This window comes from Kogia breviceps, chromosome 7 (genome assembly GCF_026419965.1).
Source record: "Kogia breviceps isolate mKogBre1 chromosome 7, mKogBre1 haplotype 1, whole genome shotgun sequence".
Classification (NCBI taxonomy): Eukaryota; Metazoa; Chordata; class Mammalia; order Artiodactyla; family Physeteridae; genus Kogia; species Kogia breviceps.
The window spans coordinates 81,896,703-81,914,427 of NC_081316.1; the positions used below are offsets into that span (position 1 = coordinate 81,896,703).

The 17,725-nt window shown below is 41.5% G+C and overlaps 1 protein-coding gene across 4 annotated transcripts in view; it reads right to left on the reverse strand.

Moving 5' to 3' along the window:
* FAM168A (family with sequence similarity 168 member A) overlaps positions 1 to 17,725 on the reverse strand; it is a 203,289-nt gene that overhangs the window by 47,483 nt on the left and 138,081 nt on the right. For all 4 annotated transcript variants that reach the window (XM_067038871.1, XM_059069713.2, XM_059069708.2 and 1 more), the window contains exon 2: positions 14,173 to 14,260. In XM_067038871.1, the coding sequence (XP_066894972.1) occupies positions 14,173 to 14,242 (70 nt within the window). In that variant the 5' untranslated portion in view covers positions 14,243 to 14,260. The remainder of the gene's footprint in view (positions 1 to 14,172; positions 14,261 to 17,725) is intronic.

The following is a 17,725-nucleotide window of genomic DNA, read 5'->3' on the forward strand; positions in this document are numbered from 1 at the left end:
TAGACAAGCTCACTGAACTGGGAAAGAAGAAAAAGCCTATTTATTGAACATTTATTAAATGGAAGATATGAGCATCAGAATCACCTGGGGAGCTTGTGAAAACACAGATTGCTGGGGAACCACCTCTGGAGTTTGTAATTCAGTAGATCTGGGGTAGGGCCCAAGAATTTGCATTTCTAACAAATTCCTAGGCCTGGGGACTACCCTTAGAAGCCACTGCTATAAGATATGAATCAATCGGGCTTCCCTGGTGGCGCAGTGGTTGAGAGTCCGCCTGCCAATGCAGGGGATACGGGTTCGTGCCCCGGTCCGGGAAGATCCCGCGTGCCGCGGAGCGGCTGGGCCCGTGGGCCATGGCCGCTGGGCCTGCGCGTCCGGAGCCTGTGCCCCGCAACGGGAGAGGCCACGGCAGTGAGAGGCCAGCATACCACAAAAAAAAAAAAAAAAAAAAAAAAAAAAAAAAAAAAAAAAGATATGAATCAATCAGTCATAGAGACTTTGGAAACTCACAATTGGCCACCTTCAGATGTTGGAAAAGTCTCTCCAAGCCTAAGAAGAGATCCACCGTATCAGGATATTCATCTTGCTTATAGCTCCCCACCTTCTTTCAAGCAAAAATAAAACAATCCTCCCCATCCCACACCTAAATCACCATAAAGCAAATACTAACAGGCTTCTACAGGTTTCTCTTTAACTAAGGGCCAGATTCCAAATGCTTCAGAACACTGGGCAATGCCTGTGGGTTTTTAGAAGAGAAATTCCCCTAGGAGCTCCAAGCAATACACTCTGGAAGAAAGGATGAGTCAGCAGTGGAGGTTCACCAACCTCCCAAAGTATGCACAGACTACTCACTACCAGCTGCTATTAAGAAAACAACAATAATTTTAAGACAATGACTCTCAAGCTTTGTCCACAACACACCTGTGCTTGACAGTAATGATCAGGGGTGGATGGGTACATAGAAGGAAAAGAGAAAGACTGTGTGTGTGGGTATCCCTCATGGTGGCTTAGGAGATGTCAGTGAGATACAGGTGAACTGAGGTACCGATTTCTTAAGCTCTGTAGGAATGTCGGGGAAAGAAGGGGAGCAAAGGAGCTCCTAGGCAACCTTGTTTATCTAGAATTTTCTACAAATATTATTTTCTGTGTAGAAGCATTGGCTTAGCGTTAACTGTGAATCACTGCTTTAGATGAGAGTCTCAAAACAAAAACACTTATTCCAAACTCTGAGGTCAATCTGCCAGAGACTTATGGATCTCTGAATAGGTTAATATTAGGGACTTGATTAGTCATTTTAGTCATTTATTCGTTCAATCAGTATTCACTGAGAGTTTACTTGGTGTTAGGCACTGTGTTAAACACTGAGGACAGAATGACTGCCTGCAAGAGCAATGAGTGTTGCAGAAATATAAACAAGTATAAGGCAGTAAATAATACAGAAAACATACAGCTCAGTGGTTAAGAGCATGGAGCATCCAAACTTAGACTTGATTCTGGCTCTACCACTTCATGGCTCTGTGACAGGGACAAGCCTTTCCATCTTTCTTGACTTGTATCTATATCTATTAAAACTTAGATAATAAGGACTAAGTAAAATAATGATGACATAGTTCTCAAACTGGATAAAGGAGCCCCTGTGGGTACTCAACAATATGCTAGAGGGTACATGAAAGCACTGAATAAATAGGATGCACTTTCTTGGAATGTTAATTTTACCAAATACAAAGAAATTACTAAACAATTTAAAGTATTTATTTTAAAGAAAACAAGTATGACTATATAAAGGTGACAAGGTAAAACTCACATGAATTTTGAAGATAAACTTCAAACAGACTTCAAGTAAAGTTTAACCTTGGAGTACCTGCTCTGGGTTATTTCCAGGCTGATTTTGCTCTCCTCTGATGTCAGGTACATTAGGAAAGTTTCCAAACACTGTGCATGGCTGATAATGGATGCACAACAAACAGCAACCATTACTGTCAATAAGAGATAGCTGTTACTACTAACCCACCCACAGGAGAAACAACTTAGCTCTGTAGTGTTTGAGGCATAAGAGGGTGTCATCTCTACCCAGGTATCTTTTTTCCTAAGCTCTGGACTTCCTCCATTCCTACCCCCAAACCTTATGATTATTTGAGAAGTACAAGTCTGGGAATTTGGCCAATTCTGCCCCCAAATGCCAGGGAGCTATCTTCAAAACACACACAAAAGAATGTTTCAGCACTAGTTAAGTTGCTAATCTCATCAACCTCCTGACCTCTCCTGAGGCCTCAGCCTGCCCAAGCGGTTAACCTCCAGGATAAGAACAGTCAGTGCAGTCACTAACCCAGCTCCACTCCTGACTAGCTGTGTCCTCATTTGAAAAGTTCTTAGAGATCAATTATCTCCTTAAAGTCTCACAAACAAGTGACAGATAAGGTAGGTGTTATTTTTCCTACTTTACAGAGGAGGAAACTGAGGCCCTCGAAGTAAAATTAGTTGCAGTTTTTAGTTACAGGCAGAGCCAGGATTCAAATTCAAGTCTTCTGACTTCAAACAGGGACTCTCCCCACTACATTAAGCAACAGAAATCATTCCAATGAGAATCTATATAGCATAAGCAAAAGCTCTTCAAGTCCTTAATAAAAGTCCACCCATTTTCAGTTGTATTCAGGGTTAATTATAATTTAATATAAATACTATACTAAATACCATTCAGGGTTAAGTATAATTCAGTATAAGTACTAAATTATATTTCCATTAACTAAGAATCATAACTAATAGAAAATTAAATTAAATTGCATGAGCTTATGTGGCAGGAAAAGGGAACACACTCACTGGAGGTGGCTATGGCTTATCCCTAACTTTTCATAGGAGGATCCTTGTGAAAAGGTTTTCCATGGTTTCCTATTGATCTCGCCCAAGAATATCAGGAGCCCTAGGGCAAGAAGACCTGGGCTGACAGAAGCTACTGTCACTGTAGGAGAGGGTTCTGAGTAAGGGCACTGAGTTCACCTCACCTTCTTCGTTTCTGAACTTTTCATTAATACCAGGGATTCCAAGAAGGGGCGCAGAAAATTGTGTTCAAGAAGAGGCAAAAGAAATAGATTAAGGGAATGAGTTAGCCAGTAGTTTTATAATGAAAGAAATCTAATGAAAATTTATAGATTAATGCCCAGAATGTTAGAGCTGGAAGGGAAATTGCTAAATAACTCACGTAAGTCCCTCACAGCCTGGATGGGAAGTGAAGGCAAGACTTGCCCAGTGTCTTGCAGTTATTAGTAGCAGAACCAGACCTGGAACTGAGAACTCCACCTCATGCTTCAAGACCTAGTTCCATGCTTGACTTCTCAGAACCCTTTCCTGATAACAACCTCTGACAGAGTTATGGCCCCTCCCCTACGCCCACTTTGTTTCCACAGCAATTTGTACATCTGTTTATTATGTTAGGCTCTTGGAATATAGTGGCACATCCCTCTGAGACAGCATGTCTCACTGTACTGTAACTGTCTCCTTACATGTCTGTGTCTTTCCCCTTCTTACAGATCTGTGCTGGTTAAGGTAGCGAGTCCATGGAGAGGCAACATACACAAAGGACACACAGTCATTGCATGTATGTGTCTTCACAAAATTGATAATCTTACAATTTGAAGAATAGAGGATATAAGAAACTGGAAGGTGAGAGTTCATCCTGACCAGTTCATTTACATGCCCCTGTCTGTGGCAAGAGAACCCTCTTGTCAAACAAAATCTCACCTGGAAGTTTATATATAAAATCTGCCTGAGCAGACATCTACTGGAGGAGAAGGGAGCACCTATTTTGCTTAACCCTCCCCTTTAATAGCTCCTAAGGCATCTTGAGGAGCAACCTCCTCATTTAAAAAAAAATTATTTTATTATTCTTTTATTGAAGTATAGTTGGTGTACAATATATTGTTACAAGTGTACATATAGTGAATCATAATTTTTAAAGGTTATAGTCCATTTATAGTTATTATAAAATATTGGTTATATATTCTCCATGTTGTATAATATATCCCTAACCTCCTCATTTTTTGAATGAGCAAGCTGAGCCAAAATAAAGGAACCTTTAAGTTCTAGGCCTTCCCCTCATTCAGAATGGGATAGAGGTCAGAGAAGAGTCTTTGGAGCCCAGCAAAACTCTACTGAAATCCTCTTAGACCTTGGAAAAGTCATTTAACCTCCCTGCATCAGTTTTTTCACCTATAAAACTGAATAATAGCATCTATCTTCTGGAATGTTAGGAAGATTAAATGAGATGAACTATATAAAGCACACAGCTCATATCTGGTATAACTTGTTACTCAATGAATAGTCACTATAGAACTAATATTGTTAGATTCAGGGCTGGAACCTGGTGTTCCCCAGTGCTCTGTTCAGCAAACCTGCTGCCTATCCAAGAAAGTATTTCCAGAGGAAAGACATGAGGGCTAGCACCCTGGAGGGTGGCAAAGCAAGTCTGAAATACCTTAAAGCAAAAAACCTTAAATGAAATCTCTTCAGGCATAAAAACACCTAAATCTTGATTCAAAGCTCTCAGCATGCTAATGAATAAAGATTTTTTTCACCAGGGTAGAAGACAGGAAACAAAGTGAGCTATAGGACAGTATTTCCATCATTTAATAGAAATATGCCAATGACTGAATACACTGTTGTTACTTCAGCTAATTCTGAAAATCTGTCTGTCACTGTGAACAAATACATGGAAAGCACATGTTTCCTACCATCAAGCAGGATGATGGCTATTCTTTATTTGCAAGAAAATATTGGATGTATTAAGACCTTACCTGGAAAAGAAAAAAAATCCTTGCCTTATATTTTCTTTTATGCAATGGTAACGAACCTTTTTTTATATGACACCATTTTTGTTTGTTTGTTTTTAGGATACCTATACCGGGAGTGATGTCCTGGAAGATGTCAGAATAGGAAGCTCCAAAAATCCATTTCTCCACCAAACCGGAACAGGCAGAAACTGTCTGAAGTAACTATTTCAGAACAGGAGTCTAGTCAAAAAAACATGCAGCATCCAGAGGGAGCTTGATGTAGAGGCTGGTAAATTTCAGTTAATTGCAGTCTTTTGCCCAGCAGCTACCATGCCCCTTCCCACAGGCAGGCAGCAGTGGGGGTGAAGGCCTGAGTTGCTGCCATGGCCTGCTGGAGCTAGGGCTGGCCATAATGACCTTGTCCTCTAAATACTGGGTTTGTTTACGTGTTTGATTGCTCATTGCTGCTTTTGCTGGCTGAGGGACCAGCACAGAGGCTAACCACCACGGTTCAACCTCAAAGGGCTAAAGTTTATTCTAGGGGATTTAAGGAGACAAATGTTGAATGGATAAACAAAATGTGGCATAAATGGAATATTAACCAGCCGTAAAAAGGAATGAATTTTTATATATGCTACAATATGGATGAACCTTGAAAACATTATGCTAAGTGAAATAAGCCAAATAAAAGGCAAATTGTATGATTCCACTCATGTGAGATATCTGAAGTAGGCAAATTCATAGAGGCAGAAAGTAGATTAGCGGTTACCAGGGGATGGACGGAGGGGAAAGGGAGAATTATTATTTCATGGATACAGAATTTCTGTTTGGGGTGATGAAAAAGTTCTGGAAATAATGAGTATGTTTATACAACATTGTGAGTGTACTTAATGCCACTAAATTATACACTTAAAAATAGTTAAAATGGTTAATTTTATGTCTATTTTACCACAATAAATAAAGTAAAAAAATTTTTTTTACATATACTTATTTTCCACTTAAGGTAACACAAGCTATAAGACCTTGGGAAAGTTACTTAACATAGTTGAACCTTATTCCCTCATATGTAATAGCTCTTCCTTTGACAGTTATGAGAATTTACAACAATGTTTATAAAAGTGCCTGGCACTCCATTTGACAGTCATTAATGGTTATTACTATAAAATAATTACCTACAGCAACAGTAATTTATAATTAATATAAACATAATGATAAGAAGGTTTTTAAAAATAAATTTATTTATTTAATTCTTATTTATTTTTGGGTGTGTTGGGTCTTCGTTGCTGTGCGCGGGCTTTCTCTAGTTGCAGCGAGTGGGGGCTACTCTTCGTTGCAGTGCGCGGGCTTCTCATTTCCATGGTTTCTCTTGTGGCAGAGCACAGGCTCTAGGTGTGCGGGCTTCAGTAGTTGTGGCACATGGGCTCTAGAGCATAGGCTCAGTAGTTGTGGCGCACAGGCTTAGTTGCTCCGAGGCATGTGGGATCTTCCCGGACCAGGGCTTGAACCTGTGTCCCCTGCGTTGGCAGGCGGATTCTTAACCACTGTGCAACCAGGGAAGCCCGAGGTATTTACTTATTTATTTTAAAAGGGAAAACTTGACTATTTAGTACTTTTTTTTTTTTTTTTGGCTGCATTGGGTCTTCATTGCTGCACGTGGGCTTTCTCTAGTTGCAGTGAGCGGGGGCTACTCTTCGTTGCGGTTCACAGGCTTCTCATTGTGGTGGCTTCTCTGGTTGTGGAGCACAGGCTCTAGGCACGTGGGCTTCAGCAGTTGTGGCACACGGGCTCAGTAGTAGCATGACCTTGGGAAAGCTCATCCCCAGTCATTTTATCTGGAAAATAAGGGCTATCTCCCCAGACTTGTTATAAGAAATAAATAGGGAAAAACCCACAAAAGTTCTTTACAAAGAACAAAGTACAAATGTCAGTTAGTCTTAAAACCTCCACCAGGTGATCCTTAACAGAGAAGGGTGAAAAGGTACAGGGCCTGGGTCACTGCATAGATTTTTTTTTTTTTAACCTTACTGATACATCAGATTATTCATTGTATTTGCAGGCTGTCAGCTTAATTATTAAGGTCCTCTAGCTGATAAACTGCCATGTCAAATACAAATCTTGCTTTTTTTAAACTTTTTTTTTTTTAATTTATTTTTGGCTGCATTGGGTCTTCATTGCTGCACGAGGGCTTTCTATAGTTGTGGCAAGTGAAGGTTACTCTTTGTTGTGGTGCGTGGGCTTCTCACTGCGGTGGCTTCTCTTGTTGTGGCACACGGGCTTCAGTAGTTGCGGCACACAGGTTCAGTAGTTGTGGTATGTGGGCCCTAGAGCACGTGGGCTTCAGTTGTGGTGTGCGGGCTCAGCAGTTGTGGTGCATGGGCTTAGCTGCTCCGCAGCACGTGGCGTCTTCCCAGGCCAGGGATGAAACCTGCGTCCCCTGCATTGGCAGGCGGATTCTTAACCACTGTGCCACCAGGAAGTCCCCAAATCTGCTTCTTAAATTGACTTTATTTTTTTAAGTAAAGAAAGCATTCTAGGGGAAAATAAACTGGTGAAAAACGCTAGTGAAGTATTTGAACAGATCGATTTCCTAGTTTTGCAACCTTGAGGTTCATGTCTTTTGTGGGGAGTATATGAAGTATTTAACATGTTTGCTGCATGCTGAAGCCAGGAAATGCATTTAGGGCTCAGAACAGGAGTGGGGAGAGCATGTGAGCTGATCTGGGCCAGCAGAAGATTGGGAAGTGGCCAGGATAGGATGTTGACAAGCAAGGTTTTCAAGGATAAAACCTTGGTTTTTACTCTGTGGTAGAGAGACAATGAATATACAGACCCAGAATGGGAAGACCTAGGTACAAGACCTAGTTCCAACACTTTCCTCAAACACTTCTCCATCTTCTCACCTATAAAATGATGGGTTAGTGTAAGGGGGTCCATCTGTTCTCACATTTCAGAATTCTTTTCTAATAGGGTTTTTGAAACTTCACTACAGGTCAGTGGTTGGCCCTGTTACATTTATTACACTCAGCTGTCTTGTAAAGAAGGCATTCCTAGTCCTTTTTCTTTTTGCAAAGGATATACTGAGGCCCAGAAAGTTTAATAATTTATCTGATGTCACATAGTTTTTAAGTGGCAGAATCAGGTCTGTAATCTAAGTCACTAACTCCATATCCCATATTCTTTCCCCTACAGAGGTATACTCATTGCTGTGCATTATGATAACCACTACCTGAGTGTCAACTATGAGCCTGGTGCCAGAGGCTTTATAAACATGGACCCATGAACCAACCATCTGTATAGATCATTATCCCATTTCACAGTTGAGGAAACTGAGTTTCAGAAAGGTTAAATAACTCACTCAAGCTCACGCAGCTAATTAGTGGCACAGCCTAGATTCTACTCCAGATCTGATAGGTTCCAAAACCTGTCCTCTCTTCAGCACATATACCAGACCTCTGGTGATCCTTGGACACTCTCACTATTAGAATATTTTAAGGAAAGAAGAGAAAATGAAAGAAAAGAAAAATAGAGAATGTTTTGGTCTTGACTTCATTTCAAACTTCTAGCAGAGAAACATTTCTGAGGCCTTTTAGAAAAAGAAATGGCCAGTCTGTTAAAAGCCCATTGTCATGGTGAATCTATGTGAAGCATATTCAAGTGTTCACTGTACTTACTATCTTCATTGTCAGCTGGAGCTGCCACAACAAAATACCATAGACTGGGTGGCTTAAACAACAGAAATTTCTTTCTCACAATTCTGGAGGCTGGAAGTATGTGATCAGGGTGCCAGCCTGGTTGAGTTATAGTGAGGGCTCTCTCTTCCTGGTTTGCTGATGACAGCCTTCTTGCTGTGTCCTCCCACAGCAGAGAAAGAGCTCTGGTGCCTCTTCCTCTTCTTATAAGCATACTAATCCCACTATGAAGGCCCCACCCTCATGATCTCATCTAAACGTAATTATCTCCCAAAGGCCCCATCTCCAAATACTATGACATTGCAGGTTAGCGCTTCAACATATGAATCTGGGGGGGGGACATAAACATTCAGTCTACAACACTATCTACACATTCAGTATTTGAAAGTATATGAACAGATTATATTCTCTAAATTCACTTTTCCAAGGTGTTCAAGGAGCTAGTTAAAACCACTTCATAGGATTACTGCAAGTATAAAAATAGTCTGTAAAACACTGAGCTCAATTTTTGGCACACAATAAGTGCTCAGTAAAAGAGCTTTTAAAAGGAGAGAGAGAGAACACTGTCAATTGGCTAGAAGACAGCTGTTCACTGGAATACATTGTATTGCTGTGATATTGTGACATAACAAGCCTATATCTGGTCTTCATCCCTGTTCCTGGCACATGGTTCCTAAAAACCCTTGAAATTTCCTAAGTGATAAGAGCAATAAAGCTGTCTTTTTGTTGTTGTTGTTTTTTGTCCATGTTGCATGGCATGCGGGATCCTATGGCCCGACCAGGGATCAAACCCCTGCCCCTGCATTGGAAGTGCAGAGTCCTAACCACTGGACTGCCAGGGAATTCCCAAAGGATGTCTTGATATTCATGACAAACCCCTTTCAACCACACCTGAGTTTATGTTAATAAGGTAACTTTTGGAAAGCACCTAAGGATGGGGGCTAGTTGCCAAGAAGACCAAGCATGTTATTGAAGATTTGAAACTTGCAGTCCCACCCCTCCTCTTGACCTCTGGGGAGAGGAGAGGGGCTGCAAGTTGAATCTATCAGCAATGGCCAATCATACCTATGTACTGAAGCCAACATAAAAATCAAAAAGGACGAGAGCTTCTAGGTTGGTGAACATGTGGAGGTGCTGGGCGAGTGGCACCCTCTAGGGCAGCGGTCCCCAACCTTTTTGGCATGAGGGACAAGTTTCGTGGAAGACAATTTTTCCACAGACGGGGGCAGGGTGGGGTGTTCAGGCGGTAATGCAAGCTATGGGGAGTGACAGATGAAGCTTTCGCTTGCTGGGCTGCAACTCACCTCCTGCTGTGCGGCCCGGTTCCTAACAGGCCTGGACCTGTAGTTGTCCATGGCCCGGGGGTTGGAGACCCCTGCTCTAGAGGATCCACATTCCTTTCTGCATACATTGCCCTATGCATCTCTTCCATTTGCCTGTTCCTGAGCTACATCCTTTTATAATAAACCAATAATCTAGTGAGTAAACTGGTTTCCTAAGTTCTACAAACTGCTCTGGCAAATTAATTGAACCCAAGGAGGCGGGGGTTATGGGAACCTCTGATTTATAGCCAATAAGTCAGAAGCACAGGTCACAACCTGGACTTGTGACTGGCATCCGAAATGAGGACAGTTTTTCAGGGCTGAACTCTCAACCTCTGAAACGACGTTATCTCCAGGTAGACAGTGTCAGAATTGAGATGAACTGTAGGACACCCAGCTGGTGTCAGAGAAGAGCTTGGTGTGGGGAAAGAACCACACATTGGAATTAGTGTCAGAATTATAACTGCAAAGCTGTATTTTATTTCCCTCTTACATTTCAGAGAGCATTTCAAATCAGGAATTTTCCCAACTTCTCTATTCCCTGTGTCCACCACCTCATTCCCCCTGAAGCAGATGACAGCACAATGGACTTGACCCTCCACTTCTACTGCCCCCTTCCCAGTCTACCCCAAATTGCTGGCCAGGAGCAGGCTCCTAGCTCCTCAAAGGTGAGGCTCCCTAGTCCTAGAAACCGAAAAGACAACCCTCTCCCCTAGCTTATCACTGGAAGCAGTGAAAGAAGCACATATTTTAAGACAAATCAGCTTGCTATAACAGAAAGCATATCACTTTGATATAATAAAGATCCGAGTTCAACTCTTTTCTCATTCTTCAGAACCTACATATACTGGCCAAGTAATACAACCTGAATTAAACTACCAGTTACTTTGCTAAAAGAAGAGTACTATAGGGTTTATGATTAATAAGATTATAATTAATATATATAAAGTACCTAGTATGTGCTTGCCAAATGGTAAATAACACTCTTTAACATAACCATTATTGTTACTAACAATAATAACAAATGTTTACTCTAAAGCATTGTATTTGGCATTTGCTTATAGATTATCTCACTTGGATCTTTATTTCTTGCAATGTGGAGGAAAAGATAACCTGAAAATATGCCTATTCTGTAACACTTAGAAAAGCTGGATAAAAAGTATAACAAACAGTTTATGTTATATAACAAACACAGGCAGACTTGAGTTTTAGGAAAGAAAAAAATCTCCAGGGTCAACAAATGAAATGAAAAATCAGGAACTCTCACAGTGAACTGATATTGGGATGCTCTGGGAAGGTTTTTTTGTCTGGACAATCAAAGGGGCTTGCTTTTCATAGCTATGGCGGGGATGGGAGATGAGGCTCTGGGCCTTGGAGAAGCCAAGAGCTGCAACTCAAATTCCCCTGCATAAAGCTGAGAATTTAGAGAAGTCATAAGTCAGTTTAAGAGAAAAAAAAATTGTCTGAAAAGTACAGAGACAACAGGAAGCTAAGGGTAAAAAAGCAAGTTTCCCGAAGAATTTGAAACCTTGGCCTGTGTGAAGTTTGAATGTATTCTACTTATGTGGAGTTTATACTATCTGTGTAGTCTTAGAATCCCAGCAGAAAAATTAACTGAAAACATAGTTCCAGGGACTTTCCTGGTGGCACAGTGGTTAAAAACGCGCCTGCCAATACAGGGGACACAGGTTCGATTCCTGGTCTGGGAAGATCCCTCATGCAGCAGAGCAACTAAGCCCGCGAGCCACCACTACTGAGCCCACATACTGCAACTACTGAAGGCCGCGCACCTAGAGCCCATGCTCCACAACAAAGGAAGCCACCACAATGAGAAGCCCATGCACCACAATGAAGAGTAGTTCCCGCTCGCCGCAACTAGAGAAAGCCTTAGCGTAGCAACGAAGACCCAACTCAGCCAAAAAACTCCATAGTTCCAGGCTGATACTGATCTTCAGTGATTAGTAGAAACAAAGACAATCCTCCCCCTCTCTCTCCCTATGGAGTACTAATTATCTCATTTAATTCTCATAACTATCCTGTGAAATAGATAATATTATCTCAATTTATAAAATAAATTTAAATTTAGGGAGGTTAAGCAACTTGTCCAAAGTCATCTAGCTATTATCTGAAAGAGCTGGGATTTGAACTTGATTGTTGTTCATTCAGTTGAAACACATTTATCAATATATCATACTGCCTAATCTTCTTTGTGCAAATCAATAGATAAATGCAACTGTTTCTTCTCAGGTTTAACAACTCAGTAAGAATGAAGGCAGCCAGAATCACAGGAAACCTGAAGGATTCCCCTGGGCTCTGTCTGCCAAAGCAGCTCAGTCCCCTCTGGTAACGGAACTTAGATTGCTGGAATACTCTGAACCAGGAAGAGAAAAAGCAATGGGCTGCCTGAGCTTGTGGGGCATGGGATACTGCCCATGGATCCTGGTTAGTGAAATTAATTGTATTAGAATAAACATACAATAGAAGTCCAAAGAGAACATATTTACTATTAGGGTTAAATCACGACAATAAAGCTGTTGTGATAAACACAAACATATGAAATTGAAAATCAGTGATGACAGCTTAGTCATATCAGGCTCAATCTCCAATATATTTCTGAATGTTATTTGGGTTGCATAGCATTGAGAAAATCCTGATTTACAAGCATAAGCAGCTGCAAATGTTAGCAGTTTTTTTTTAAATAAACACACATTCTTAGAAGCTTAAGCTAACACAGTGATCATCTTATGTGTATGCATGCTTTATAAAAATAGTTCTAAATATTTTTCAAAAATCAAATCAAATATTTGAGGATGTTCTGAAGCCACACACCTCCCCCCCATGCCCCCCAGCCAATGTTCCTACAGAACAAAATTTGGAACAACCAGACAAAAATTTCTCTGAGATCCCTCCATTCTCAGTCTAGGAGGCTATACAGCATACATGGTAAAGTGCACATTTATAAAAAGGAACCAGTACATCCCACCCCCTGCTCTCTTCCAGGGTGAAACTCTTAACCCTCCCACCTCTAATCCTGCCACCAAGACCATTATTACTCTACTTTTTGAGCTCCAATTCCCAGTTTCCCCCTTTTTCTACTCTTTACTCCAGCTAATCTCAAGTACTGACTGTACCCTGTCCATACCTTCTTACCTCCATGTGTTCATTCATACTGTTATCTTCAGCTTGGATTTATATTCATTACATTTTTGAAGGCTCATGATATGCTAAGCACCATGCTAGACAATTTACATACATTTTCTCATTACCTTCCATTATGATACATCCTACCCATCTTTATTTATTTGTAAATAATAACCATAAGTACTTACTTTATGCCATATATTATATGATGAGTGCCTTACACTAGCTCATTTAATCCTTGCAGCAGCCCATGAAACAGGGTAATACTATTGCCCTCATTTTATAATGAGAACACCGAGGCTCTGGAAGGTTAAAAAGCTTGGCCAAGGACTTCCCTGGTGATGCAGTGGTTAAGAATCCGCCTGTCAATGCAGGTGACACAGGATTGAGCCCTGGTCCGGGAAGATCCCACATGCCCCATAGCAACTAAGTCCATGTGCCACAACTACTGAGCCTGTGCTCTAGAGCCCACAAGCCACAACTAGTGAAGCCTGTGTGCCTAGAGCCTGTGCTCTGCAACAAGAGAAGCCACCGAATAAGAAGCCTGCACACCACAATGAAGAGTAGCCCCCGCTCACCGCACCTAGAGAAAGCCCGCACACAGCAATGAAGACCCAACGCAGCCCCAAATCAATAAATAAATTAATTTTTTTTAAAAAAGCTTGCCCAAGGCCAAGTAAGGGAGAGAATTCTCCCTGGAAAAGTGCTGTCTGAGCTCAGAGCCGAGATCTTAAAGGATAAGGTGAAGCTGTCAAGGGACAGTGGCATTCTAGACAGAGGGACAACATACACAAAGGCAGTGCAGTAGGAAACAGCATGGTATGCAGTCAGGAAAAAGATCAGCCTTCAGAATCAGCAGACCTGGGTTCAAATATCTATTTTTGTTTGTGGCCTCTTACTGCAACTGTAGTTTCTCATCTGTGCAATGGTGATAATAAACCACACCCTGTACAACTACTTCTAAGATTAAAGTTAAACATGATATGTAAAAGTGCCCAGCGCAGGCCTAGGCCCATGGTAGGTACTCGGTAATAAATGTTACCTCCCTTCCTTTCCCCTAGTTGGCAATTCAATAGACCATGGTCTTAAGAATGTCATTTCCATCTGTACTAGACCCCAGACATGTCTCCCTTCTACAAGTTCCCAAGTTTACTAGGGCTTTTGGAGGCGCAGTATACCAAAAGTCATTCACAATGTTATGAGATAACATTCTTAGCCACCACTTCTCAAAATGAGAGCCATTCCCACACCACTCACCTGTGTAGGCCATGTTCTTAGGGTTGCCATAAGGAGCCCCAGGCTGCACGGGGCTATAAACAGGGTTCATTGTGGACAACTGAGAATCCTACAGAGACACAAACAAACAAACAAAATACAGCATTGATTAATGATTGCTCATTCTCCCTGACATCAACTTCTGATCTATAATCTTCAGGTTACACTCATAGAGAAGCAACACGGTAGAGTAGAAAGAGGACTACAAAAAAGCCATTTGTTTGTATTTGGTCCTATGCTAGACACTTTTCCCATTGTACACATGAAGACACTGAGAGGCAGAGAGGTGACACAATTTGCCTAATGTCAACCCCGGCCTTTTGAGTCTCAGTTCAGTACTAGTCCCACTATCCCACAGATGCCTCTACCATGAGTGTACTGTGTGGCACTGGCCAAGTCCCGTCCCCTCTATGGGCTTCAGTGTCCTGATGTAAAATCAATTACTTTGGGCTCTCTGAGGCCCTTTCTAAATCTAAGGATGCTAGTCTAGAAGCTGGGAAAGGATGCAATTCTACTCTTCACCAGGGGACCCCGTGTACCTGGTGATAAACACACAGACTGCTGGAAGAGCAGCACGTGTGTCACCCACCTTTTGCACTTACAGAGGACAGGATACTAGTTACTAGCAGTTTTGGAAAAAAATGGGAATTTACCGCCATTGATCATTTTAATGCAAACAAAGAAACACAGCCAAGATCTCTTTCAAAGCTTATTCAAGGGAAAGAAACTTGGAAATTTCTGTGCAATAAGTGTCACCTGCACAAGTGATCTGTTAATTATCTTAATGAAGCACGTTCTCTATTCTGATTAACGGAAAATCTGTCATTAAGCTCTGTTACCCAGCCAATTTGTCCCACCTTGTTTAGGCAACCAACTCTGACACACAGGCCAACACATGTTTGAAAATGTCTCCAAACATATTATTTACACATCATAAAAATCAAACAATTCCCTCCTAACTAGGCTCACATGATAGATGGGCAATTTTTTAGGTCATAAACTTCTCCCATAGCACCTCAGGATAGGAAACAAGTCAAATGTTGAAGACAGGCAGTTAAAGTCAACAGGTGGCTTGGTGACGATTGCTCTGAGATTACTCTGTCCAGGGTTCTGGAATGAGAGGTGGAGGAAAGATGGGTTCCCAAAGAGAGGAAGGTGGGGCAGTCAAACAGGCAAAAAAGGAAATGATGTTGGTCAAATTCAGAGGATAGAACTTGAAATGTACCCAATGCGCAGCCCTGCCAAATCACCCCAGGGCAAGAGGCTAGATTAAACTACCACCAGCTGACAAACTGAAACTAGAACAATTTGAGGATAAAAGTTACAGGAGATATACACATTCCAGCACAATTTAAGGAAAAAACACGCAGTCAGAGTTATCCAAGAATACAGCCAAGTTCACTCTCTCTAAATATAAGCACTCTCCTGGCAAGGTGCTAATAAGAAAATTAAGAGAGTTCACAGATGTTAAAATACACTGCAAACTATAAAGTGGCATGCAGATGTAAATGATGACGGTGATTGCCTTGCATCTCTCTTCCACCCGGTTCTCTGCTAAATAAGCCAGAGTAAGGAAGACTGTGCTAAGCAGCACAACGGGCTCTGTAAACATCTGAGCACTCTCCTACGGAGAAGGTACTCTGTGCTGCTGATTGGACAAAGTTAGAAATTGCTTTTCATAACCAAAGAAACTCATCAGTTTTGAAACTGGTCTCCTGCTGCTCCAAAATGAGGGCCACAGTCTCAGGAGACCATGCCTGAGCAGCACTCCACAAGAGCATGGATTCCAATCTCAACTAATGACTGGCAGAAATGAGATCTGCCAGGGGTTAAGAATTTGGAATAAGAATAAGACAGCTACTTCTGGGGAGTGGCTCACAGGCAGACAGGGTTCCTGGCTTTCACGGGAAGGTTAGCCTTTACAACAGAATCCACACACTGTTAATAGTTTCAGGGACAGGCTAAAAATGAGTAGGAAGATCACAAGCTCTACAATCAGGCAGATTTAGGTTAAAATCCTAGAACTGCCACATACCAAATGTGGGACCACAGGCAAGTCCACTAACTTTCCTGAGCATCAGTTTCCTCTAGCCTCAAAATGGAAAAGAATAACACATACTTTGTAGAGTTGTTGTAAGGCTTTTGTGGGTTTTTTTTTAAAGCTAGGTTTACTGAGGTATAATATACATACAGTAAAATTTACTCCTTTTAGGTATACAGTTCTATGAGCCCTGAAAAATGTATATAGTTGTACAAACATCACCACAATTAAGATACAAAGTATTTTTATCACCCCCAAAAGTTCTCTCATCTTTGTGGTCAATACCCTGTCCACAACTCCCAGCTGTGGCTACAACTGATCTGTTTTCTGTTGTTCTTTTGTGTACTCACATATCAACTTTTATTTTAACAGATGAAAAAAGTGAGGCTGAAAAAAGGCAAATGAACAGTCCGAGGTCACAAAGTAAGTAAGGGACAAGGTCAAGATTAGCACCCCAAATGGATCAAAGACCTAAATGAGAGAGCTAATAACATAAAACTCTTAGAAGAAAGAAGAAAAGATAGCCTAAACCTTTGTGACCTCGGATTTGGCAATGGTAATTATGATACCAATAGCACAAACAATGAAAGGAAAAAAAATACATAAAATGGATTCATCAAAACTAAAAACTTTTGGGACTTCCCTGGTGGCACAGTGGTTAAGAATCCACCTGCCAATGCAGGGAATATGGGTTTGAGCCCTGGTCCGGGAAGATCCCACATGCCATGGAGCAACTAAGCCCGTGCGCCACAACTACTGATCCTGCACTCTAGAGCCCGTAAGCCACAACTACTGAAGCCACGCACCTAGAGCCCATTCTCGGCAACAAGAGAAACGCACTGCAACGAAGAGTAGCCCCTGTTCTCCGCAACTAGAGGAAGCCTGCGTGCAGCAACAAAGACCCAACGCAGCCAAAAATAAATACATAATAAATATATAAATGTATTTTTTAAAAAAGGAAAAGAAAACTAAAAGCTTTCGTGTATTAAAGGACAACATCAAGAAAGTGAAAGACAGGGGCTTCCCTGGTGGTGCAGTGGTTAAGAATCCGCCTGCAGGGGACACGGGTTCAAGCCCTGGTCCGGGAAGATCCCACATGCCGCGGAGCAACTAAGCCCGCGTGCCACAACTACTGAAGCCCGTGCGCCCTAGAGCCCGTGCTCTGCAACAAGAGAAGCCACTGCAATGAGAAGCCCGCGCTCCACAATGAAGAGTAGCCCCCGCTCGCCGCAACTAGAGAAAAGCCCGCACAGCACCGAAGACCCAACACAGCCAAAAATAAATAAATTAATTAATTAATTTAAAAAGAAAAGAAAGTGAAAGACAACCCACAGAATGACAGAAGATTTTTGCAGATCATTTACATAAGGGATTTGTATTTAAAATATATAAGTAACTCTTAGCGCAATAATAAAAAGGCCAATAACCCAATTTAAAAAATGGGAAAAGACTCTCAACATACATTTCTTCAAAGAAGTTATATACATGGCCAAT